Source organism: Rhinatrema bivittatum, unplaced genomic scaffold (assembly GCF_901001135.1).
Source record: "Rhinatrema bivittatum unplaced genomic scaffold, aRhiBiv1.1, whole genome shotgun sequence".
In the NCBI taxonomy this organism is placed as follows: domain Eukaryota; kingdom Metazoa; phylum Chordata; class Amphibia; order Gymnophiona; family Rhinatrematidae; genus Rhinatrema; species Rhinatrema bivittatum.
In genome coordinates, this window is record NW_021820943.1 from 9,886 (window position 1) to 37,268 (window position 27,383).

Sequence of the window (27,383 nt, forward strand, 5' to 3'; positions counted from 1 at the left end):
CACTTGCCAGTGCGCGAGATTCAGTATTCAAATTAGGTGGTGCGGTAGAAACAACCAAAAGGAGGCACTAGGGACACTAGCGCGTCCCTAGCGCCTCCTTTTGGACCGGAGCGGCGGCTGTCAGCGGGTTTGACAGCCGACGCTCAATTTTGCCGGCATCAGTTCTCGAGCCCGCTGACAGCTACGGGCTCGGAAACCGGACGCCGGCAAAATTGAGAGTCCGGTTTTTGGCCCGACAGCCACCGGCCCATTTAAAAAATTTTTTCTTTTTTTTTTTTACTTTTTACACCCTTCGGGACCTCCGACTTAATATCGCTATGATATTAAGTCGGAGGGTGCACAGAAAAGCAGTTTTTACCCCCCCCCCCCCCCCAATGGCATAAATCAGATTGTGTGCCCCTGGGGAATTAAAAGACCCCCCCACTAGCAGAGTTACACATGAAAGCGGGGCAGATCGCTGCGGTTTTAGTACGCAGGGCCCCGGAGAGGGAGGGCCAGCGACCGTGAGCCGCGGCCGGCAAGGGGTCAGCGGGTTCTTATTTGGCACTGGCGGCCGGTGAGAGGGCGGGGCCTCCGGTCCTTTAAGGAGCACCGGCCGTAGAATGCGGGCGGGCGCTCCCGGCTGCGTCGCGGTTTTTAAACACACGAGGGAGAGCGGGAGAGTTCCGCCAGGGTCGGTTGCAGGAGGGGTTCCTGAAGGACAGGTGATGTGCGCCTCCGCTGAAGCGGCGGGCGCGTGTGTGTGTGCGTGCGCCCGGCCTCCTGACGTGTCCGGGCCAGAGCGAGAGAGCTTCTGAGGGACAGCGGGAGCCCTGACTCTCAGCTTGTCCTGGGTGAAAAAGGAGAGGACGCGCTGGGCGGGAACAGGCCCGGAGCAGGCCCGGAACTGGGGCCCCAGGTTTCTGTAGGTACAAATGGTCCCCGAGGAGGTGCGGGCTGAATTACTATTAAAAAAATAAAAAGGGGGTGAAGGCCCCACCTGCCGGTATCAGAGCCAGAGGCCCTTCGGTGTCCTGCTGTAAAGCCGGGAAGCGGTTAAGCTGAGGGGACCGGAGCAGGCACATTAACCCCCCTCCAACTACTTCACAGGCGGAAACAAACCAAGTACCGCCGGTGCCCCCACTATTTATCACTTCCAAAGCGCTGCTGGACATAGGCGGAGCTGTGCGGATGCACGTGCGAGACAGTGCCTGCTCCACGGAGCTTACCATCTGGTCAAGCTAAACAAGTTAGGTGACCCCGCCAAACCAGTTCTCCCTCCCTCCCCAGACTGGATGAAGCACTGGGTCTTTTTGTCCCGTTATGCGCTGACTATCTATGGCTGCAGTCACTTTTAAATCAATGTAAAAACAACAACAAAAAAAAAACCCAACCCTTCATTCCCTGCTAACGTCATAACCTTGGCAGTGGTCTTTCGAGCCCTCAGCGTACTGCAAAATTCAGGCAGGCTCCTGGAAAGGGAAAAGCAACTTCAACAGAATCTTTTGCGCTGCATGAGGAAGCTGCAGAGAAACAATCAGGGGAAGAGCTTTATGCTTAACCCCGGCTATTCCTGAAGGGAAAAGGACAGGCCACGAAACCCAAAGCAGCCTGTGCACACAAACAGTTCAAACAAACAAAAAAAAAAAAAAAGTGCAAAACACACACTGGAATGAAAATCACAGGAAAGGGCTGGCCAGACTTCAAACGATTCGGTGAAAACCACGGGAGCGGCGTGCCAACCCCCGGCGACACCGCCCCACGGTGGCTTCCGCGATGCTGGGATGCGAAAGTCTCCCGCACCGTGGCGGGAAAGCAGTCGCGGCACACGTCTTGCGGAACTGCCTCGCGAGCGTTTGCGACAAGGCGGTCTGCGGCAGCGGCGCCCAAACCTGTCCCGCGGGACCCTCAGCCACCCAGGCTTTCGGGAGATGCACAGTGCATGTGCACGAGAGAAAATCAGTCTATGGTGCTGAAGAGGTTAACATTTAGACACGAAAAGAGATCCCTGCCTGATAGAGTAGGAGTAGCCATGGCATGCTGAGGCCCCATATCAGGCTAAATGAGTAGATAATGCCCTGACTGTGGCAATCGCCTTCCACGTTTCAGTGGCTTTGGTGAAAAGCTAAGGGTGCCAGTGTCCAATGCATGAAATGCTTGCAGCTATGAGAGCCATTCATGCAAGAATTTCAGTTTTCTGCCTGCGGTTCTTTTCGGTACATTGTATTTTGTTTCTTTAGTGTAGGCCAGAGGTCTAGACCCGAGAGTGAGCCCCTGTTAATTGTTATGGACTTCTGAGCTGGATTTTGAATGAAATCTGCAGGTCCAAACCCTTGGTGAGGAGTCTAGGTGCTGAGCGAAGGGATTGGCTACTAGTTCTCACCCAGTGGCTTCTAAGCTGTTTCTCTCTTGTAATTTTTTTTTTTTTTTTTTTTTTGGAAGGAGGTTTTCGAATGCCCTAGAAGAGAGGCTGGAGGTTGCCCAAGGGCCGGATGAAAGCTTCACTTCCTCCAGGGCCTTGCTTCTTGCGAGGGTAGCCAGACCCCCGTTTGGCTTCGTCTGAGGAGCCGCGGTTTGCCGGGGGTTCACCTGGCGGGGGTGGGGAGAGGGGAGGGGACATTCACTTCCTGGGCCCTTGGCGTGGACATGTCCGTGGTCCAGGGAATCCAGTCCAAATCCGCTGGTCTCAGCTTCTGGGCCACGGGGGCCTTTAGGAAGGGGTCAAGGAGACACAAGGAAAAGAAAAGCAAACGCCCGCACACTCATCCCTTTCTGTTCCTTTAGTCCAGACTAAAGAGCCCCCCCCGAGTCCAATGTTCAGGAGCAAATATTTACTTTCGGTTTAAAAATCAAACAAATCAGGCAAGATCCAAAACATTTAGCAAAATCAATGTAAGGAAAACCACGGTCTCCTTGTCCATGCCTCTCCTCCTCCTTGTTGGCTTTCTCACCCCTGCACCAGTATCCGTATCCGGAAATCCCTCCCCATCGAGCTTGGAAAAGGGGGGGGGGGGGGAAATCCCTAGTGTTAAAAACTCAGGAAAAACCATATTACGGTTTTCCTTCAGATATAGTTCTACAGGTCCCGGCCCACGGTCTCTGGCTGCGGGAGGAAGCAGCCTCCAGCAGCGGAAACGACGCGCTGTTGGGCCGGTCGCCAGCAGATATCCACTGGAAACTTTACACAAAATCGTCTACTCTTCACCTTCGTTTAGTCTCTGCCTTAGGCCAGCCAGAAAACAGCCCGGCTCCTTCCAGCAACCTAAACTTTCAAAACTGTCACACACACCCCCCCCCCCCCCATCCCCCACCTCTGAGTCTTCACCCCCCTCCCTCGGAAACCATGGCCAGCGCAAGAGTATTGGGTGCCCAAGGCGAGCCTTATACCCTTGCAACCCACCACACAATTAAAAAGATGCATTCATAATAATAGGTTTTATATGAAAAAGAGAGAATATTCAAAGTACAGTCTTCCGAGATAAAAAAAAACCATATCACAACATGTATATTATATTTACACTAGCCGTTAAGCCCGTAACAACGGGCTCGGTCCGTTTCCTTCCCACTCCCTCCCCCTCATTCTCCCTCCTCCTTCACTCTCTCTCCGCCCCTCCCTCTCACTTCCCTCTCTTTCACCTTCCCCCTCCCCCCCTCCCCCTCTCACCTCCTCCCTCCCCCTCCTATCACTCTCTCACCTACTCCTCCCTCCTCCCCTCTCTCTCACAACCTCCCTCTCTCACCTTCCCCTCCCTCTCACCTTCCCTCCCTCTCCTCAGTCACTCCCCCTCTCTCAATCCCCTCCCCTTTAAGATCATCCACAACCGGCAGATCGCGGGGGGGGGGGGTCCCCTCCCCCGGCGCGCCGGCGCCGCTACTTTCCTCCCGGCAGATCTCGGGGGGCTGTCCACTCCCGTGCGCGGCGCCGCTGCTGCTTCTACCTCCCGCTCCTGCTCGTCATCGCGGCTGCCGGCCGCTCCTGCTCCTCCCAACTCCTGCTTCCGGCGGCCGCCGCGATCCTGCCGGCCCCACCGCCATTTTTTCGTCGCTGCTGCCGCCGCTACTGCTCCTCCCACTCCTGCTTCGCGGCCGCCGCCGCTCCTGCGGCCCCACCGCCATTTTTTTTTTTTCGGGCACGCACTGCTCTGACCGACGTGCTCGCCCGCACATGCGCGGTAGAGCTGCTCTCTACTGCGCATTTGCGGGCCGTCGGTCAGAGCCCATTTATAAGGTAGATGCACTGCTATGGTGCCAACCAGAAAACCCTACAAAAAAAGCCACCTGGACCCCATATGGCATTAGGGCTACTGTAACACGTGTTGGGTATGAGCTTGATCCACAGAAAGCTATGAGTAAATTATAATTAAAATATAATAAGCCTCCCATACCAAAACAGCACTAACTGCCAGCACTTAAAAAGTAAGAACCCTATCAATGAGAAGGCAGCACTGCAAATATTACACCAGGCCCTAAAACACCAATACACCTCCTATTAGGAAAACAGAACAAACCAAGCTGCATGCAGAGTCTGACTTCTGGTTTCCAATTCAATTTTTGCCTGCATGTTTCTGTTTATACTTTATAGGATTTTTTTCTGTATTTGCTGAGGGTCTGCATGTGTGAGCAAGGAGAGGTATTCTTCTAGCATTTCGGGAGATCACGTGCAACAATGGGAAAACAGAACCATCACCAATCCTCAGCCATCAAACAATAAAATCAAGAAATATAATAAATACATAAATCATAATAGTGTAAACATACTAATAAAATAATTTTTCAAAACAGCTGATGAATGGAAGCTTCAATAATTAAAAACTAATATAAAATTTGTTTTAAATTGCCCAAATGCCAATAAAATATTTCAAAACTGCAGACGCATCAAATAATATCCAAAAATGTAAACTAAAGCTAATAAGGGTAATGATTCATGCTCTCCATACCTGGGAATTTTTTATTTCCAGTCATCCTGGGATTGTCATAGATTAGTGGAAGAGGGATGTACAAGCTTTCACTTCCCTCTCTCATAGATATATATCTATACATACACATATACACACACAAACATACAAACATATGTTCTCTCTCATGCACACGCTCTTTCACATGCTCCCTCTTACATACACACACACAAAAGTTCTCTCTCTCACACCTACATGCTCAAACACATACATATGCTCTCCCACATGCGCCCTCTCTTACATACTCATGCTCAGACACACACTTGCATGCTCAGACACACACACACACACACACACACACACACTCTCTTTGTCACACATACACATGCTCAGACACACACACGAAGAGAAGTGGCAGGCCTGGACTCCCACCCATTCAGAGAACTCCTTGTGCTTGGATACCACAACCTTTCCTGATATAAACTGCAGAATTTATTGCTCAAAAAGAACCATTTAGACCTCTTACTCCATCAACCCTGGAGCTTGGTCACCTCACTGATCTCAATGTTCCCTGTCACACACAAATGCGAGCTCCCTTTCACACACATATATTCAGATTCATGCAAACACATGCTCAGATACACACACGTTCAGATTTGTACACGGGTTTCCTCCTGCTCATACACGCACACATCGGCTCCCTCTCTCACACACACACCAAGGACTCTCCTGGCAGCCACGGGTCCTTTTCTTCTTCATTTCTGCCATGGGGAAGGTTGGGAATCACTGCCTTTTGTTCATCCAGCTGCTTGGCAGATTGGGACCGTCGGGCAGCCCTGCAGCTCCTTGCTCTCAGCCATCACCAAGCTGCCCGCACCTCCTTCTGCGCAGCCACACGGTGGGTAGGGCCGGTCGGCTGACGTCATCTGGAGGGGACACCCCCGAGGTTCCTGCCATGATGTGTACAAAGGAGGTCCTTGTGCACGCGCATGCGCGCCTTAGGTGATTCCGGGTCCAAGATGGTGGTCAGCAGCGCCCATGCCATCCTGGGGATGCCGGGGAGGTCGGCGTCGGCTGGCGGATGCCGCCACTCTTCCAAGGATTGATGGTGCAGGGAAAAAAGAGGTTAGCATGAGAGGTTGCAGCCGTCTGTGACTGACGGGCATAACACGCAAGATGACACCAAGAGAAGACCGCAATGGTTTCCTAAAAAACCTTTGAACACACAGCACAACTGGCACATGGCCAAAGGCCATGTGGGCCACCTATCTGGGGAATCTACTTCCCGGGAGAAATCAAGATGCCTTCCAACCCGCCAATCCAGAACGGAGGGCCACATACCCGGAAGTCAAGGCTGCCATCCTAGAGAGTGCTGGTCTCACGCCAGAAATCTACTGACAACTATTTCAGTGGGGAGTTCGTCAGCCTGATGCAAACCCTAGGAGTCTTTTCCACAGAATAAAGATGTCACTTGGAAGTGGCTGCACCCAGAAGGGAAGACCAGGGTGGAGGTAACCAAAACGGTTCTACTGGAATAATTCCAGGACAGCCTAGAATGGCCTATGCGACAGGGCGTCTGCTGACACCCAAACCTTACGCTGGAAAAGGTGCTGGAACTGGTGGAGGCCTATTACTAGGCTCAGCCCATACCTGAGTCACCACGGTTCCTGGAGAAGCCACTCAAACCTGAGAGAGGACGACAGAATTCTAAGACCCAGAGGCCCCGACAACCAGTAGTGCAGACCCGGATGGACTTTACTCCTCAGGCGAAAGCCTCTGCCAGTCCTCCATGTTTCAACTGTGGAGAAAGGGGCAATTTGGGTAGAGGCTGTCCACGCAAGGAAGATGAACTGATGGATGCCATTACCCCACACTTTTGCAATTTTGTGGATGTCCCCAGGCAGGGATCCTGAACCTTTGTGATTGTGGTGGAGCTGAATGGTGTTCCAACCCAGACGTTGGTGGACTCTGGGAGTGTGAAAATGCTTATACGAAGAGACTTGGTGAAGTGAGTCCAGACTGATTATGACAGAGTAGTGACCCTGGCATGCATCCATGGGGACAAATGGCAGTATCTAACAAGCCGGGTACAACTAAAGACCCTGATAATCCAGGACCAAATTGAGGTGGAAGTTTTTCTTTGGCTACCCTACCCTGTGGTGATTGGACAGGACTCTTAGAACTTCAAAAGCCTATGGAACCAGCTCACAACGGGCCTACCCAATCAAAACACTGAAGAATTGGAGTTTCCTGAACTTGTTCAGTACTAATGAATAATGGCAAATAGATATGATTCCAGCACCACGGACTTTCTCGCTCTCTTTACAGTTCTTTCCCTCTGTCTGTACAGGAATAACTTTCACCAGGGTACAAGATTTTCTAGCCTCCAGCGTTTGAATAACTAAAGTTCCCAGGTGGACAGAGTAGACCTTGATTGGGCAGAACACCAAAATTTCCTGCCTCTGCACAGAGAATCCAAATCGCTCTATCCCAGGGGTGAAGACTCCGGATGGGGGTCCTGAATGATCTTTCTAGTTCTTTTACTCATGGTTAGCAGATCTTCAGGATCCTTTGGGTTTCTCACAATCGCTGATGGGAGGGAGTCTTGGATTCAGGTGACTTACCCTGCTCCAATGCAGGAAGGAAGAGGCAGCCAAAAGCAACCTTCCTGCTGGATCTTAGAACTCAATGTCCTTTTCTCTCAACTGAAAATAACATTGGAGTTGCTCCTTGCAGGGAGCCACCAGTTCAGATGGACAGGTCTTCCCTATCCCGGGGCATCCAAACACAGGGTTCCCTGTGCTCTGAATCCAGGAAAGGCCCGGGTGTCTCACAAGGCTGTTATCACAAAAAATCTTAAAAACCCCAAAACACCCTGGAAGGATGAGCCAACCAGCTAGTAAGTAGACTGGAAGGAAGAACCTCCCGATCCTGATCAAGATCCCCAGGCTGGATTAGCCTGCTTCCACTGACTAAGCCGGAAAAATCACAAACTAGGTTAAGCTCCTCACCACCTCCTAAATCTCCAAAAATCTTAAAGGATTGCCCACAGACTCTCGGGAGAGAGCTGTTATAAGGCCTTTCAGGGGAACGGCCATTCCAGACCCCACAAAAGGAGCGGCTGCATTTGAATGGATCCTCTCTCCATTCACTATCCTGCACTCTTACTAAGGGTTCATCCAGGCCATGCTGGTAATAGACACAGGGGGTCTGTTATACTCCTATTTCAAACAGTTCCTTAGAGTAATTTTGTGAAGAAGAACGTAACCTAGAGAAATAACAAGGTCCATATTCAAACGCCATTTAGACAGATAACGTATTAATTATCTATTTTAAATGGCTTACTCGGGTATATTGAATCGGGGATATTCCGGGGGTGGGCAGTAGGTGTTCCGGGGAGGAGTAGAGTTAGCTGGATAAGTTAACCGGTTAACTTATGCGGCTAACTTGGTTGGGCCATAGCTTACTAGCAGGGTATATCCAGTGGTGCAACCATGCCGCTGAATATACCCTGCTAGTTAGTTAGATATGATTATTTGGCTAACTAGCCGAGCTACTCAGCCGCTGAATATTGCTCACAACATTAAGAGGTGGGGTGCCCTGGTGCCATGCGTGTGTCATACAAGAGGACAAATATGAATTGTTATGCAGAATATGCAACCCTGTATGATGCATGTATATTATTAAAATAAAAAAGATTAGAATTTTATTTCTTAGCTGATAGATAGAACTTCTGTTGAACAATTATTTTTATTGCACACACACACACACATATATATTTTTAGCACAGTAGTTTAGTAGTTGATGGCAGATAAAAACCCAAGTAGTCCATCCAGTCTGCCCAGCAACATGCTTAGGGTCGTAACTGCTGCTCCATGCAGGCTTCCTTCATGCCTACTTTATGGTTAAAACTACCGCAGTGTGCAGGTTGTTCCCATGCATTTATGTTGCTTGATGGACCTTTGGTCTGGCCCAGCATGACATTTCTCATGTTCCTATATTGGTGCTGGTATGACTATGTAGCCACACATACTGGTGTTGGTAACTCATGCTAGTACTGATGCTGTGCTAGCTGTAGCTCATGCTAGCTGCTGGGAATGGTGGGATTTGGACGACAGCCTCCACTTAAGAAGTGGGGAGCCTGTACAACTTGTGCATGATAAGGTTCCTGCTTTCTTGGTGGTCAGTTTCTTGCCTTTCTGCTCCACCCAAAAGATCTGCCCTCACAGAGACCACCACCCCTGGGCACTTGAGGAGGGAGTAGGGCGGGTTGCGGACACTGTCAGAATAAGTAGTATTGATACAGTGCTTTTAAACCATCTTCCTAGCAACCAAAAACAAACGTGGCAGATAATATGACGATCTCCAGGAGCAGCTGGTCTTATCTTCTTATCTGTAGCCTCTGAGGATCCTACAAAGATGAAGACATGTCTGGTCTCCCTTGTGGTTGCAACCCTGTGCATACAGGCAGGTAAGCAACATACTTTAGCTTCCTTCCTAGTTCTGCATTAGGGGTGTGCATTTGTTTGAAACAAATTGGTAAAATACAATGAATGTGACCATTTTTGTTTTATTCGCGGTCCCCCCCCCACCCAAAATTAATAGAAGGTGCCCATAAATATAAGTGTAATTTATACAAAAAAACCCACCTTCTCAGATGTGAGTGGATAATAAACACTACACACAAGTAATCCACCTCATCAGTTATTTTCCTAGCAATAAGTTAGACCATCATAATAGGTGTCATCAGGAAAATGTATCAAACACTTTAACTGTCTTCAGCCTTATATATAATCATAGGTCTACCAATGTGTCACAATTATTTTTTTCTTTTCTCAATATCATGCAATTTAAAATGTAGTATGAAGTAAATAATGATTTTTAAGTCAAATAATAGTCCAGCAGACTTATCTTATATAGTATTGCAAGTGGCAGAAAACGCCAAATAGCCACCACAGAGTAGTTTTTCAAAGAACGCCCGTCTCTTCTCAGCCCAACATGGGACCTTGTTTCGAACAATAGTTCTTCATCAAGGTGCTATCTTCAAGTGCAGGTCTAAAGCGTTTAAATCAGTCCTTTACTAGTGAGGAAAATTTATTTAGAAGTTACCGCTGCACGGAGCACTCACTCCCACAGTGACTCTAAACCAGAAATGATGTCAAACGTATTCCCTTGAGAAAACCAGTCATTTTAAAATCCAAACATGTCAATCAACCAAGGTCACAAGACTGCAAAACAAGGCTCTGTAGAAACTGATGGCATACCACATCACAATAGCGAGTAGGGATGTGAATCGTTTTTTGATGATTTAAAATATCGTCCGATATATTTTAAATCGTCAAAAATCGTCAGAGCCGCGATACAATAACAATTCCCCCGATTTATCGTCAAAAAATCATAAATCGGGGGAAGGGGGAGGGGAAGGGGGAGGGCGGGAAAACCGGCACACTAAAACAACCCTAAAACCCACCCCGACCCTTTAAAATAAATCCCCCACCCTCCCGAACCCCCCCCAAAATGCCTTAAATTACCTGGGGTCCAGAGGAAGGGTCCCGGTGTGATCTTTTACTCTCGGACCTCGGACCTCCGTGCGTTGTAGAAACAAAATGGCGCCGGCGCTACCTTTGACCTGTCATATGACAGGCCGGCGCCATTTTGTTTTTTTGTCCCCCGACGTCAGGAGCGTAGGAGATCACTCCCGGACCCCCACTGGACCCCCAGGGACTTTTGGCCAGCTTGGGGGGGCCTCCTGACCCCCACAAGACTTGCCAAAAGTCCAGCGGGGGTCCGGAACGACCTCCTGCAGTTGAATCGTTTTTCCGTACGGAAAAACGATTCGCGGTAGGAGATCGCTCCCGGACCCCCGCTGGACCCCCAGGAACTTTTGGCCAGCTTGGGGGGGCCTCCTGACCCCCACAAGACTTGCCAAAAGTCCAGCGGGGGTCCGGAACGACCTCCTGCAGTCGATTCGTGTTGCCGTACGGCCGGCACCATTTTGCGCAAAATGAGACATCGTGTGAGTCTTACCATCAGGTTCGGTACATGTTCTCTGCTTACCCTGCCTACTCACTATATTTCAGTTTCTCTACAGCTCATCCTCCAGGGATCGCTGTTCCAGCATCTGAGGGACTACAGCCCAGCCGGGTGTTCCAGCTCACTACTGCCACCTCTGGTGGCTCAGTATACTGTCTAATAAAAGAACTAGTGTGTGTCTGTCTCCATACTCTGAGCCTGACCAGTGGTCCCTCTCGGGGTCTTCCCCGGGGGCATGGTCATCTGCCACTGGTCCAAGGATCCACCCACAACTCTCCTAAATACTACAGATTGCTAACTCCTATCTGATCGCTCCTCCCATCAGATAGCGGTTTCATTACAGATCGCTAACTCCCAAGCAGACTGTTAACCCCGAACTGAACATAAATATAGGTAACTGATATATTGAAAATGATAAGTCATGGAAAACGTTAAATTAGAATCCAGAGAATTCAACCAAAGCTTAAAGAAGTCTATCTTTATGACAACTGATCACCATAGAAAAAATATGTCATCGATATATATTGAACCCAAAGGGCCATGTTAAATTGTGGAGCAGTGTATAATTGAAGCTGTTTGAATCTGGCCATATATAAATTTGCCAAGCTGGGAGCCATTGTGGCCCCCATGGCTATACCATGACTTTGTTTCTAAAAGGTGTTCCCACAACAAAAATATTTCTCTTGCAAGAGCTATAGTGGCCATAGTATCAATAAAGTCCATGGGAATTTTACGAGGATGTATTCGTGTTTCCAAAGCCTCATATATAACTTGCAAAGCCTCCTCCTATGATTATATATAAGGCTGAAGATAGTTAAAGTGTTTGATAACATTTTCCTGATGTCACCTATTATGATGGTCTAACTTATTGCTAGGAAATTAATTGACATAAATATAAAAGAACATTTTTCCTTCATTTGTATTTCCCTTTCAAATGCATGGCCCATGTAAAAGTGCTGTAGTGAGACTGGTAACTATAGCAACCAAGCAATACCTGTGAGGTAGTATCTGAATGGAGCCCAGTTGGGAGAAGTAGGCAAATAGACAGGACAGAGGACTAATCAAAGTGAAACTAATCAAAGTGAAGCATTTTTTATAACTAGCCTATAACTGGCACATGGATCAAGGATTGCACATATCCTCACACTGAAAGGTCTGAGCATGTGCAAAGATACTCCATTTTCTCTGTTGCATTTCACAGAGAAAGGATGTCTTTTTGGGAGCTCTCTTAGAGTGAAAGAAAAAGTTTGAAAAAGGAGAGAGAAAAATGTTGGCATTGGACAGAGCTTTTTGTTATCTGTCAACTTGATTGAGTGTGTGTGACACAAACATCTAGTCAGTATTAGAGTAGTACTGGTGAATAGTACAGTACAATAATATACTGTATTATGATATGAAAAGTCCAGTAGCTGCTTTTAATTTCATCATATCACTGTGAACAATGGGGAGAGGAGAAAATGGTAGTAGCAAGATAAATGGCCAGGGCAGAGGATTGGGTTTTCCTGCAAAGCCAGCCAAGTCTGTCAGAAGCACAAGCAGTAGTAACAGTGAAAAAAAGGAAGTCCTACACTCCAACTTAAAAAAGACTTTTCTAGCCACATAGAGCTTGTAGCTGTATAAATTTTGGGGTCTCTAATCAGTAGCATCTTAGCCTCCAGTAAGGAGTTGGAGGAGGTATAGGCCTCGTAACAGCTGGGACCCTGGTTCCACCAAGTTTTCCTGCAAATGAAAATCTTGTCTCTTGACCATCCCCCATACATCTATTGATGGCACGACACAGCCCTCTGATTTAAAGACACACGGGTTCCTCCATTCATGTACTGATCTCATGAGACTGAGATTGTGAGATCAGAACAAAAATAGAGACAGCCATACTGATGTCACAGTTTTAGTTTCATAAGATCAACATGGTGCCCATGCATCTCCAACTCATAGAGAGTACATGGTGCTGGCATTAGCTGTTTTGGAGGACTGGCCAAGAGATTGAAGATCTGGGAAGCAAGCCAACAATGCATGAAGAGACTGACTTGCTGGGGAAGGAGGGAGGGAGACAGGCAGTCTTGCTGGGGATGGGGCTGTGGTGGTGGTAGTGGCAGTGGCAGAGGCAGGCTGGCTGTGGGAACAGCAGTGGCAACAGCAGTGGTAGTGGTGCCAGAGGCAGGCTGGCTGACTGGGAAAGGAAGTGGTAATGGCGGTGATGGCGAGGGCCGAGCCTGGCTGACTGGGAAGGGAATGGTGGTGGTGCAGGCAGGCTGGCTGGCATTTTTTAAGCTGGCAGGGGTAAATGGCTGGCTGTGTGTGTGAGAGGACATGCAGGATTGGGGGGTGAGAATAAGTGGCTAGAGAGATGGTAGGGAGTGAGAGGGAGCTTGACCAGAGTAGAGGTACAACACCTGCCTACCTCTCTCCTTCTAGTCTGGATTTACCATTGATACTAGACTCTGTTCCCTAGATTCTAGAACCTCTAGAACCTCCCTCTTCTTCTCCCATCTCAGATCCTCTCTCCCCATCTTCCATCCATGCCCCCAATCCTCTTACCATTCCTGCACCTCTCACTTTGCACCGCTTTCTTCTTCCTCATCCTGACAGATAACACCCAAAAATCTCACAGAGATATAATGGCAGAAAAGGATAAGAATCACTAATTGGCCAAATGTACTTCCAGGGTAGATTTGGCAAACAGTTGCATTCATGTTAATGAGCAACTGTGCTTAGTATTATCAGTCTTAGCCTGCAAGACACAGTGGTAGTGATTTCAGACTCCTTCTGAAGTCCGTGAAGGAAAATCATGGGAAATCCTTTGGCCAAGGCTATTTCAGATAAAATCTGTTCATTCGGACGATGTCAGACATCAAAATTTATCTGACAGAATTCAAACTTCATCTGTCTGCGTAACTCAGTCTCTCTTGAATATTCAGCTCCATAAGGTTCCAATGTTGATCTGGATTGGAAGTTGCCACCTCCTATAGACACATGATTGGTGGAATGCAAATTATGTCATCTATGCCTCAATATATAAGAATATTCTAATCTGCTCATTAGATTCCATCAGCAAAACAGGTATTAGCACAATAGCTGGTCTTCGAGCTGGATACAAAGTTTTACAAAGGATGTGTTCTCAGTTCTGGTCCAGGGTTTCTTCCTCTCATTTGGGAGGTGCTGACAACTTTCTGATATGAAGAAACAAACACAGTTTTTTTCTTTTCTGTGTGAAAAACAGTCTCTGAGAAAGCTGCCAAAAATATCACGTGGTTGTAAAACTCCTTTTTGCATTGCTCTTTAGGCCTGCACTTTCGTCAGTCTGTGTGCAGTAGTAGCCCTCAAAGTTCATGATGAACATCCTGCTTAGGGTCACTGGTATTTACCCTACAGACCTGATAGAGAGCTGCAGGAAAATAGCAGGGCATTTCCATCATAGTGTGAAGGGTAAACAGCTTCTCCATGGGAAGCAGGAAAAATTTAGGATGCCTGATAAGTGGCTATTTAAAGATGTTGGCACCCACTGAAATTCCACCTATCTGATGCTGTGTAGAGGTTAGTGGATCAGCAAACATTTCAAGTCCTGTCTCTGAAAATGGAGATACATGTGGATGGCTGCTCTGGGGGCATTATGATTGGCTAGTGATGAGGCAGGTGATACAAGTCATGAAGACCTTCAAGACTGTCCAGGATCTGAGTTCCAGAAGCACCACCTGCTTGGGGGTCATCCCCATAGTAAATATCCTGGAGGAGCAGTTAGAGGGTTTCTGTGAACAAGAGAAAATGAAAGCAAAGGTATTGCAGTTTGTGGTCTCCTTGCAGCAGAAGGTGCTCACCACAGTTTGTGACAGGTGAAAGGTAGTCTTGCTTTACAGTTCTAGTGTCTTACTTACATGAAGGAGATATTAGCTGCTAGGATGTGTAAAAAGGAGCATCACAGGCAGAGGCACGGTGGGGCTTTAGGATAGGAAGGAGTAGCCATCCCAAAAAGTAACATGAGCATGAGCAGCATCTTTTTAGCTAAGACAATCGCCACAATACTCCATAGCTACATTACCCCCACAGAACCATCTCTCTTGATGCAGGCCATAGTTAGAGCAGCTGGCAGCAGAGATCCTTGCCCTACCCCAGCAAAGGAGATCCCAGCAGAAATTTCTGTGACATGCTATCTGACAAAGCCCATCAAGAACAATGGCCACAGATCCACTAGCATATTGGGCACAGAAGTCCATGGTCTAGCCAGACTTTCTTGTCCATCAACCAGTTTGCCTGATGAATGTATCTTATCAATAGCAGGGGCCTGTATGAACCCTCATCATTCAAGACTGACACCAGAGTTGTTGAAAAAGTTTGTCTTCCTGAAAATCAGTCTTTGCTGGGTTTCCCAGAATTTCCATGCTAGTGGCAAAATGGCTGAAAGCACCTTAGGGGTTTTGTTGCCACTCTGCCTTGCTGCTGTACTTCTGGCACTATATTTGGGGGTCTTGCTGCCATTCTGCCTTGCTACCCTGTTCCTGATGCTACATCTTGTGGGTTTTGATGCATCTGTGTTGTATGCCGCTTGGATCCCAGCCTAGTTCTCTTACCCTGCTTCTCTCGTTTATATTGGGATGTTTGGTCTTAAAATAAAATGTAAAACATTTAAAAAATTCAAGTTTCTCCTCCCACCCTACCTCTTTTCTGGTTCTCTATTATGCAGTTTTGCTGTACCCCTCTAGGATCTCAATATAGTCCTCCCAACCTGCTTCTCTCTTATTTATACTAGAGTATTTTGTCCAGAAAAAGAAATAATATTAAAAAAAGAAAAATAATACAAGTGTCTTCTCTCACCCCACCTGATTCTTGGTTCTATGCCTTGCTGTCTACGTCTGCCACTGTTACTGCTCAGAATGCTCTTGGCTCTGTCATGGTGCTTTGGAAAACATTTGCCACTTTGTGTACCATTTTGCAGCCTTACCGTGCCTTGGGTATTATTCATGTCACTGCTGGTGCTACCTTTGCTGACATTTTGGTGCCTTGGTCTGTTCATACAACTATTGTAAGTTCTCTATGCCCCACTTATGATGTCTTGGAGGTTTGATGCCTCTGCTGTTTGCAATTCCAAGCATTCTACCCCTTAGGGGTTTTAATGCCTTTGTGCTCTTTGTCATATAATACACACTAAGCATTGGGAGTTTTGATGCCTCCATCATCAAAGATGATGTTTTGATGATTCATAAGATTGGGTTTTACATCATCATATATTATTTGTAGTGTCCATACATTTTGTGACATGCCACCCTCTATACTTTGGGGGGTTTTGATGCAATACCCCCATACTCTAAACTTTGGGGTTATTGATGCCTCTGTGCTCTTGGAATTTCTAACACTCTACACATTGGGGGTTTTGATGCCTCCATCCTATATGCTATACTACACATGCTATGCCTTGGTCATTTTAATGCCTCATTCTATTTGCTATACAATAGTGGTTCCTAACCTGGGGTCTGTGGGTCCCCAGGGGTCCATAAGACCATCTCAGGGGTCCTCCAGAAGGGATTCAAGAAAGTTTAGCTAGGAAGAAATTGAGCAGGCTGCTGCTACCTGTGATTTGTTGAGTTGCTGCCACAGGCCAGGAAAGTGAGAATGAGGCCTATTATGACCCTAAAATTGTTACCCCACATTGTTGAAGATCAGAAAGAGGACAGACAGAGAGGGGCTGTTTGCACCCATTAGAAGGCTCAAGCTGCACTGCTACTTGTTTAGCAGAGGTGGGGAAGAAAGAGACCGATTGTAACCCTCGAGAACCATCACTGCTGCACTTTGTGAGGATGTGGGGAAGAAAGGGGCCAACTGCAGCTTTCAGAACTTGTGCATCCTCTGCTCCACACTGAGGAAAGCAGAGGAAAGCTGGGTTATCACAGTGGTGAGAAACATTTTTCACTACTGCCATGTGCTCTGCCACTGGCCTGACAGAGAGAGAGAGAGAGAGGAGGGTGAGATACAATAGGAAAGTGAGTAGATTGCCTCAAAAGGAGGAAAGTGGTCCTGGGGTTGAAAGTATGAGAGGAAAGACAGAGGAGAGAAGGAATGGGACAGGAATGAAGGAAGAAATGGAGGATAAAGAGGAAGATAGGAATCCATGATTGACTTGGTTAAGGGGTGTGAAAGTGGATGGGGAGATAAGGAGAGAACCCCACAAGAACCAAGCTGGACAGAAGTAGATAGAAAGGGATAGAGGGCAACCACGGTCCAGGAGGGAAAAAAGGAAAGATGGCCACCAGGGATCAAAGAGGATGGAGGATGAGAGAACAGTCAGGTGTGGCTATGACAATAAACATAAAAGTTATTTAAGGGGACATACAGGCAGACATGGAGATGGCATCCCTTTGAAATGCAGGCTGTTGTTCTGCTTTTTCTAAAATCTAAATTTTTTAGTGACTGTTATTTTCTGCATATCGTTGTCAGAATCAGAAAAGAAAATAATGTATAAAAAAAAAAGCAAGCTATATTGAGGTCATTTTTCAGGGAGGATAAGTTTCTAAACTTTTTATATGGGTGAACACCTGTTTACCTTTGAAATTTGCTATTCCCACCACTGAGAGTAAAAGTGCCTGCGTGGTGAATGGCATACATACTTTCTACCTGCGGGGGGGAAAAGGAGCAGGGCAAGGCTGGGAGAGGGAAATAGATGCAGGAATTTAATTTTGAAATCCTCATGCACACTGCCATGGAGCACTTTTTAAAGATTGGCATTACATTGGTCACCATCCAATTTTCAGGTATAATAGACAACTTTAATGATAGGTTACAAATTACTAGTAATATGTCTGCAATTTCATTTTTTAGTTCTTCCAGAACTCTGGGGTATATAGCATCCTGTCCAGGTAATTTGCTACTCTTAGTTTGCCAATTTTCCCTAATACATCTTCCAGGTTCACAGTGATTTGTTTCAGTTCCTCTGAATCATCACCATTAAATACCATTTCCAGCATGGGTATCTCCCCAACATCCTCCTGCATAAAATTGAAGTAAGGAATTAATTTAGTCTTTCTGCGATAGCCTCATCTTCCCTAAGTGCCCCTATTACCCTTCAATCATTTGATGGTCAAACCAATTCCTTTACGGACTTCCTGCTTCAGATGTGCAACACCACTTACCTCCAAGCTCTTCTGGCATACCGTCCCATTCTGTGCAGCATCCAAGGGCTAAATATAGCACTTCCTGCAGCCAGGAGCTCCTCTGATAGGCCCCGCTACTGGGTCTTCCTGGGGCACTGGCTGATGACATCACATCCTTTCTAGGTATATAAGGAAGTCCCTTGCTACTAGCTAATGCCTCAGCAACAGGTCTACCTGTGCTAGTCATTGTTGCTACATTGCTATTATTACTGCCCTGTCCAGTCTTGCCATGTTCCTGCCTTGTCCAGTCTTGCCTTGCTATATTTCTGCCTTGCCGGGCCTTGCCTTGCTGTGTACCTGCCTTTCCAGTCAGCCTGTCCTCTGATTGTTGTTCTGCAGCTGGATTGTCCTCTGGTTGCTGTTCTACTGCCAGATTGACTTTTGACCTTGCTTGACCTCTATCTGGACACGGATCTTGCTTGATCTCTGCCCTCCTTGCACCCTGCCTGAGAAGTTCTTTTGGCCTCCAGAACCTGCAGGCCCAAGCTAATGGGGAGGTGGCTGGTCAGACACAAGACTTTGCCTCGTGACGTGTCAGCTGCCCCTGCCAGGGCCTACTCCATGTTCGCATGCTCCAGGCTGTGCCAATCTAGCAGCGGCCCAAGAGCTCACATTTCCCAAAGCATGACAGGATGTATTTGGAAAAAAGTTTTATTATGAGATTTTGCCTCTACAGCAAACTTCTTTTCAAATTCTCTTTTTGCCTTTTTTTTTTTTTTATCAATGTTTTGCATCCAGTACTTATGCTTTTTCCTATATTCTTCATTTGGATTCTTTTTCCATTGTTTGAAAGAATTTCTTTTGGTTATAATATCCTCTTTCACTTCAACTTTTAACCATGCTGGCAGTTGATTGGCCTTCCTTCCACCATTTTTAATGCATGAAATACATCTGGTCTGGGCTTCCAAGATGATAGTGAACTACCTAAAGTACCTGAAAGTAATCTGCTTTGAAGTACCTAAAAAATTGAATATAAATCAAAATAAATCAAATCAAAATATGTCCACATTGCAACTGCAACTTTTAGCTTTTTAATATTTTCCTCATTTATTGAATTCTCCTTTTAAAAGTTAAAAGCTAAAGCAGTAGCTTTCCTTAATGTCCTCCCTCCAGTTATTAAGTCAGATATGATCATGTTATGATCACTGTTGCCCAGTGGCCCCATTGCTGTTATCTCTCTCACCAAATCCTGTGTTCCTCTAAAACTTAGGTTGGTTCCTGGACCATCTGCCTTATGAAGCAGTCATTTGTTTCATAGTAACATAGTAATGACAGCAAAAAAAAAAAAAAGACCAAATGGTCCATCCAGCCTGCCCAGCACATTTTTTATGCTAGTAACTGCTACTCCTTGCAGGTTACCCCCATGCCTTTTGTTAAGGGTAGTAACTGCCTCTCCGTGCATGTTACTCCCATGCCTTCTGTTAAGGGTGGTAACTGCCTCTCCGTGCAGGTTACCCCCATGCCTTCTGTTAAGGGTAGTAACTGCCTCTCCGTGCAGGTTACCCCCATGCCTTCTGTTAAGGATAGTAACTGCCTCTCCGTGCAGGTTACCCCCATGCCTTTTGTTAAGGGTAGTAACTGCCTCTCCGTGCAGGTTACTCCCATGCCTTCTGTTAAGGGTAGTAACTGCCTCTCCGTGCAGATTACCCCCATGCCTTCTGTTAAGGGTAGTAACTGCCTCTTCGTGCAGGTTACCCCCATGCCTTCTGTTAAGGATAGTAACTGCCTCTCCGTGCTGGTTACCCCCATGCCTTCTGTTAAGGGTAGTAACTGCCTCTCCGTGCAGGTTACTCCCATGCCTTCTGTTAAGGGTAGTAACTGCCTCTCCGTGCAGGTTACCCCATGCCTTCTGTTAAGGGTAGTAACTGCCTCTCCGTGCAGGTTACCCCCATGCCTTCTGTTAAGGGTAGTAACTGCCTCTCAGTGCAGGTTACCCCCATGCCTTTTGTCAAGGGTAGTAACTGCCTCTCCGTGCAGGTTACCCCCATGCCTTCTGTCAAAGGTAGTAACTGCCTCTCCGTGCAGGTTACCACCATGCCTTCTGTCAAGGGTAGTAACTGCCTCTCCGTGCAGGTTACCCCCATGCCTTCTGTCAAGGGTAGTAACTGCCTCTCCGTGCAGGTTACCCCCATGCCTTCTGTCAAGGGTAGTAACTGCCTCTTCGTGCAGGTTACCCCCATGCCTTCTGTCAAGGGTAGTAACTGCCTCTCCGTGCAGGTTACCCCCATGCCTTCTGTCAAGGGTAGTAACTGCCTCTCCGTGCAGGTTACCCCCATGCCTTCTGTCAAGGGTAGTAACTGCCTCTCCGTGCAGGTTACCCCCATGCCTTCTGTTAAGGGTAGTAACTGCCTCTCCGTGCAGGTTACCCCCATGCCTTCTGTTAAGGGTAGTAACTGCCTCTCCGTGCAGGTTACCCCCATGCCTTCTGTTAAGGGTAGTAACTGCCTCTCCGTGCAGGTTACCCCCATGCCTTCTGTTAAGGGTAGTAACTGCCTCTCCGTGCAGGTTACCCCCATGCCTTCTGTTAAGGGTAGTAACTGCCTCTCCGTGCAGGTTACTCCCATGCCTTCTGTTAAGGGTAGTAACTGCCTCTCCGTGCAGGTTACCCCCATGCCTTCTGTCAAGGGTAGTAACTGCCTCTCCGTGCAGGTTACCCCCATGCCTTCTGTCAAGGGTAGTAACTGCCTCTCCGTGCAGGTTACCCCCATGCCTTCTGTTAAGGGTAGTAATTGCCGCTCCGTGCAGGTTACCCCCATGCCTTCTGTTAAGGGTAGTAACTGCCTCTCCGTGCAGGTTACCCCCATGCCTTCTGTCAAGGGTAGTAACTGCCTCTCCGTGCAGGTTACCCCCATGCCTTCTGTTAAGGGTAGTAATTGCCGCTCTGTGCAGGTTACCCCCATGCCTTTTGTTAAGGGTAGTAACTGCCTCTCCGTGCAGGTTACTCCCATGCCTTCTGTTAAGGATAATAACTGCCATTCCATGCAGGTTACTCCCATGCCTTCTGTTAAGGGTAATAACTGCCGCTCCATGCAGGTTACTCCCATGCCTTTTGTTAAGGGTAGTAACTGCCACTCCATGCAGGTTACCCCCATGCTTTCTTTTAAGATTAGTAACTGCTGCTCCATGCAGGTTACCCCCATGCTTTCTATTAAGGATAGTAACTGCCGCTCTATGCAGGTTACCCCATATTTCTGTTAAGGGCAGTAATATTAGCAATCAAAACCAAGCAACTGTCAAACCCATAACAAAATTACTGCCATTGTTTACTTTAGCATTATTATTGTGCTGCCAAATTTGTTAGCTTCCCGGATTTCTGTTTGCATTTCAATGTCTGTCTGGTCACTCTGGCCAGGTTGATGGTATATACCCTCACCACTATACTATTCCCCATCACATATGGAATTTCCTCCCACCGCTATAATCTTTCCCATCACAGATGGAATTTCTATTTATACAGATTCCGAGTGCATTTAGGCTCCTGCAGGATCTGTAACCTGTTTGATTCCATGTCACTCCTAACATAAAGTTCCACACCACCACCAAATTGATTCAACTCTATCATTTAATTCTATCTGCTCTTTGGGCTACTTTTGCCTTTATTGGAGCTGCTCTGTTGGGATGCTGTAACTTTTCTGTTTTTTAGTATCTTTAGAAGCTACCGCCTTCCAAGCTATGCATTGCTGAATAACTTTTGGCTTTCTCGCATGGTCTAGTTGAAAGCCTGTTCTGTCTCCTTTAAAATGTTAGTGCTAGCAGCCTGGTTCCACCCTGGTTAAGGTAGAGCCTATTCATATGGAATAGACTCCCCCTTCCCCAGAATGTTCCCCAGTTCCTAACAAATCTAAAGCCCTCTTCTCTTTGCCTTCATCTCATCCACGCTTTGGGGTAGATTTTATAATTTTGCGCGAGCGCGTACTTTTGTTCGCGCACCAGGCACGAACAAAAGTATGCTGGATTTTATAAGATACGCGCGTAGCTGCACATATCTTATAAAATCCAGGGTCGGCGCGCGCAAGGGGGTGCACATTTGTGCAACCTGCGTGCGCCGAGCCCGGCGCGCGCTGCCTGTTCCCTCCGAGGCCGCTCCGAAATCGGAGCGGCCTCGGAGGGAACTTTCTTTACACCCCCCCGCACTTTCCCCTCCCTTCCCCTACCTAACCCATCCCCTCGGCCCTATCTAAACTCCCCCCTACCTTTTGTTGGCAGGCGTAAATCTGCGCGTGCCAGCGGGCTGCTGGCGCGCCATCACCCGACCCATGGGCTGGTCCGGAGGCCTCGACCATGCCCCCGGGCTGGCGCCACGCCCGCCGGTCCTGCCCCGAACCGCTCCCTGACCCCGGACACGCCCCCGGACATGCCCCCTCCCCGCCCCTTTTATGAAGCCCCGGGACTTACGCGCGTCCCGGGGCTTTTAAAATCCGGCCCATTGAGTCTATGGAGCTCTTACTGCCCCTGCGGTTCTGCGTGTGGAACAGGGAGCACTTCTGAGAATGCTACCCTGGAAATTATGGATTTATATTTTCTCCCATAAAGACTAAATCTGGCTTCCAGAAACTTTCTCCCACACCTTCTTATATGCTTGGTACCCACATTTAGCAAGATAGCCAGCTCCTTCCCAGCACTTGTTCGAATCCTATCTAGCTGATACGTGAGGTCTGCCATCTTCACACCAGGCAGGCAAGTTACCAAGCACCCCTCATATCCACCAGAAACCCAGCTACATTACTAATGAGTGAATCAACTATGATGGCCATCCTAACCCTTCCCTTCTGGGCACAAGCCATTTCAGACCCATCCTTGGTGCAAGAGGATAATGCATCACCGAGCTACAGGATCTCTTTCTGCTACAACAAGGTGATGCTCTCCTTCCAGATGACCTTGATTCTCCAAGGCAGCACAGGGACCTCCAAACTGGTTAGGACTTGGCAACTATGTCTCTCAAGGTGTCTTTATGTACCTCTCTGTCTGCCTCAGCTCCTTCAGGTCTGCCACTCTAGCCTCCAGAGATTGGACTCATTCTCTGAGAGCCAGGAGCTCATACCAACTGGTAAATAATCGTACATGTAGCACTCGTCACAAACGAATGGAAGGCCTCCCCCTATCTCACTATTGGACTGCTGACTGCATCTTAATATTGTTGAATTGTTAGTTAATTGAGGTTGATAAAGGAGTAAGGATGTTTAATAAAATATGAATCCTTGAAATTGATTTGATGTATTTAATGTTAGTCTGGCAATGACGTACAAAGGGACAATAGATTTTTGGCCCAGGGAGAACATAAGAACATGCCATACTGGGTCAGACTAAGGGTCCATCAAGCCCAGCATCCTGTTTCCAACAGTGACGAATCTAGGATTCAAGTACCTGGCAAGTACCCAAACATTAAATAAATCCCAAGCTACTAATGCCAGTAATAACTAAGCTGTGGCTACTTCCTAAATCAGCTTGATTAATAGCAGTTTATGGTTTTCTCCTCCAAGAACTTATCCAAACCTTTTTTAAACCCAGCTATGCTAACTGCATTTACCATATCCTCTGACAATGAATTCCAGAACTTAATTGTATGTTGAGTGAAAACGTTTTCTCAGATTTATTTTAAATTTGGTACATGCTGACTTCATAGGGTACCCCAGTCCTTGTATTATCTGAAAGAGTAAATAACTGATTCACATTTACCCATTCTAGTCCTCTCATGATTTTATAGACCTCTATCATATATCTCCTCAGCCATCTCTTCTCCCTGCCAGAGCCACTGGAGGCCTGGTTTTTGTTTTTTTTAAATGATGCAAAATACCATAACATTTTTCTATGTATTTGTATTTTCACAGATGGATATTTTTGGTTTGTTCCATTCATAACAATCTGAATATGGCCTCATTCATTATACTTTTGGCATTCGTTCAAAACAAATGCACCACCCTAATATCTATGTCCAGTATGCAGCTGTCTTACAGTACCTACAGTGTGTGTCCATCCATCTATCCTTTATGTAATAGCTGCCTACCTATCTTCAAAGGTATTTCCAGGGTAAATGTGTATTTATTTACCTGGATAAAATGATCTGACTAAAAATTGTAACAGAAGGGTGACCAAAATGATAAAGGGAATGGAACAGCTCCCCTACGAGGAAAGGCTGACGAGGTTAGGGCTGTTCAGCCTGGAGAAGAAATGGCTGTGGGGGGATATTAGAGGACTATAAAATCACGAGAGGACTAGAATGAGTAAATTTAAATCAGTTTTTTACTCTTTCAAAAAGTACAAGGACTAGGGGATATGCCATAAAGTTAGTAAGTAGCACATTCACAATCTGAGAAAATTCAGTGGTTCCCAGCCTTTTGTGTGTCGTGGCCCACCTTCCATACAGCCCATCCACCTGGCATCATCACCTGTATTTCAGTTCCCTGCTTTTGTGTTCTGTCTTCATGTCCAATAATGCTGCTTTGCCAATATTATCATTGTACAACCAACTGAAATAAGTTAAAGGCTTTTCAGAAGAGATGGGTCTTCACAGACCTTTGTGTCATGTGATTAAGATGTCATGTGCTCTCATTGCAGTTACTTCTTTGACATGCTACACATGTATTGGACAGTCAAGTAACCGCAGGTGCAAGATACCCAACAAATGTATGGCATCCGAAATCTACTGCATGACCAGGGTACAATACGCAGGATTCAGTAAGTCCCAATGAGTAGAAAGTAGCTCGGGGGTGGGGGGGGGGTTCAATGCTCGGCATCCAAGGGAGAGGAGCAGGTTGAACCTTTGGTGCCGTATAGTGCCAATAGAGAAGAAACACGTTTGTGTTCACACTCCAGTCACCACCCTACCACATTTAAATATACTCAAAAGTGAGTGCATGGCCCATCTCTGTAGAAATCAAGGAGAAAAAGGATAAAGAAGAGGAAAAGACAAATCTTTTATTCCTGGTGGAAAATATAAAGCCCTGAAGAAATGATCCCCTCTGATACTAAATAAGAATGTGGAGCTGGATGAGAATAGTGATCATCATATTAGATGCCATTTGTCATAGCATGTACGTGTCAGCATCCTCAAAATGGTGGTTGAACGGTGCCAAATAGTTGTAATTGTAGGACACTTATCGGTAAAAACGATGTTTTTTGGGGTTTTTTAAATGCAATTTAAAAGGAGCACTTAACTTATATATGGAAGATCCCCAGGACAGATGAAAAAACAACTGAACCTGACATTGGTCTAATGTTTCGAATATCTTTACCCTGCATCAGGGGTAAGGTGAAGTCTCACGGAGATTTGACAACAATGCCACTCAACGTTTCTGGGTGTGGGACCCCGAAACCGGAGGTACAAATGGTGGGATAATTTTCACAGCAAACATATGCTCATAAGTTTGTTTGGAAAATTGTGTCTATTGGCTGACTTCCTTGTAGAGGCTATTATTTATTTATTTATTTATTTGTGTTTTTTTATATACCGCTCATCGTTTGGAACATCTGATCGGTTTACAGTATAAAAGCAAAATTCAGCAACAAGCTTTACATGTAACTTAGTGATTAACAATGTAGGCAGAAGGAAGAAGGTAGTTGAGTAGCAAGAGCGAGGTGGGATGGTAGAAAGTGGGAGATAACTAACTCCAAACTATATACAAATATTTACAGCTGGAATATGGGTAAGCGTGAGTAGCTGTGTCAATTAGGGGGGAATGGGAATTAGGTGAAGGCTTGCCTGAAGAGCCAGGTTTTGAGGTTTTGTTTAAACTTTTTGTAGCATGGTTCTTGTCGTAGGGTGTGAGGCATGTTGTTCCATAAAGAGGGGCCGGCGATGGATAGGGCTCGGTTTGCGGTAGACTTCAGTCTAGTAGTTTTGTAGGAAGGGGTGTGAAGTGTGGCTGTGTGTTGTTTTCTGAATGGTCTACTGGAGACGTGGAAATAGAGGTGTTCCTTGAACCATTGCATGTCATTGTTGTAGAGAGATTTATGGATGAGGGTGTGTTTTATATTGTATTCGTGTGGAAACGGGAAGCCAGTGCAAGTGTTTGAGAACAGGAGTGATATGTTTGTTCTTGTGTACATTGGGAAGGATACGGGCAGCAGCGTTTTGCAGGATCTGTAGGGGCTGGATTGTGCTTTTTGGGAGGCCTAGTAGAATGGCATTGCAGTAATCGATTTTAGTTAGAATGATGGCTTGCAGTATGGTGCGGAAGTCACTGAGGTGCAGAAGGGGTTTGAGTTTTTTTAGAGTGTGTAGCTTGTAAAAGCCCTCTTTCAGGGTAGAGTTAATGACGTTTTTTAGATTGAAATGAGTGTCAAGGATTACACCGAGGCTGCGGATTACAAAATTTCCCGCCCTCCTCCCCACAAAAAAAGGGGACAATTGCCAACCTCCCTGCCTAGGTGCCCAGTCTGTGAGTGCATGATTTTACCCATAGACCTTGCACCTAATTTTCAAAGGGAAAGTTATGCACCTGCATTTCCTTTAAAAATTGCCATAGGCACAAAGTACCCACCGACTTTTGCACTTGCTTTTTCCGTGGGTAAAAGATCTGTGGGATGAGGCAAAGGTAGACTTAGAAAAAGACGATATCCGTGTGTTATTTTCCAAGCACGCCCGTGGGATCGCCTCCCCACAACCTTACTACGAGTACGTGCGCCATGGCAGCACATGACTTCTTCTAGCCGGAAGGAGGATGGGTGGCTTTCGGATGGGCCAATTTACTGGGCAATTGCCTGTGAAAATTGCCCTCTTCGGAAGCTTAGAAGTAAACTTTAAGACCCGGGCGCGTGCGCACGCACACGGATGCGCCGATTTTATAACATACATGCGTATATGAGTGTATGTATAAAATTAGCTATCTGTGCATACGTGCATGCACGATTTTATATTGACACGCGCAAATGCCGTCTCGAGGGCGTAAGTGGGGGGGGGATTTTAGTAGGCACGGGCGGCGACGCAATAGGCCTTTCCCCCAGTTCGCTCCCAGTTTGCCCCAGTAAAGGAGAGGACTTCCTAAACCCCCTGGTTAACTTCCTTCCCTTTTACCCTATTAGCCCCGATCCTTAAAACCCTGCTGAAATAGCCTCATTTTTTTTGTTACACGACTTACACGCTATCCATAGTATAAGTAAAGTTATGCGGCAGGGGATCCCGGCACGATTTTGTGCGTATAATTACTTACGCGCTGACTTCATGGTGCAGTCCCACTCATGCCCCGCCCAGACCATGCCAATGCCCTGCCCCTTTTTCAGAAAAAAAATTGTTTTATGCACGTTCCGGGAGCTACGCACGTGGCCGCGGGCCTTTTACAATCTGCGCAGCGCGCACGGGTCTGAGTCGCGCGTATCTCCCGGGTTTGCTGCACGCAAG

The 27,383-nt window shown here is 46.9% G+C and overlaps 1 protein-coding gene across 1 annotated transcript in view; it reads left to right on the forward strand.

Moving 5' to 3' along the window:
- The first annotated feature begins 645 nt into the window (after nt 1–645).
- LOC115082313 (lymphocyte antigen 6E-like) overlaps nt 646–27,383 on the forward strand; it is a 34,795-nt gene continuing 8,057 nt past the window's right edge. Inside the window, exons 1-3 of the mRNA XM_029586546.1 lie at nt 646–704; nt 9,203–9,345; nt 24,602–24,721. Coding sequence (XP_029442406.1) covers nt 9,294–9,345; nt 24,602–24,721 — 172 coding nt within the window. The 5' untranslated portion in view covers nt 646–704; nt 9,203–9,293. The remainder of the gene's footprint in view (nt 705–9,202; nt 9,346–24,601; nt 24,722–27,383) is intronic.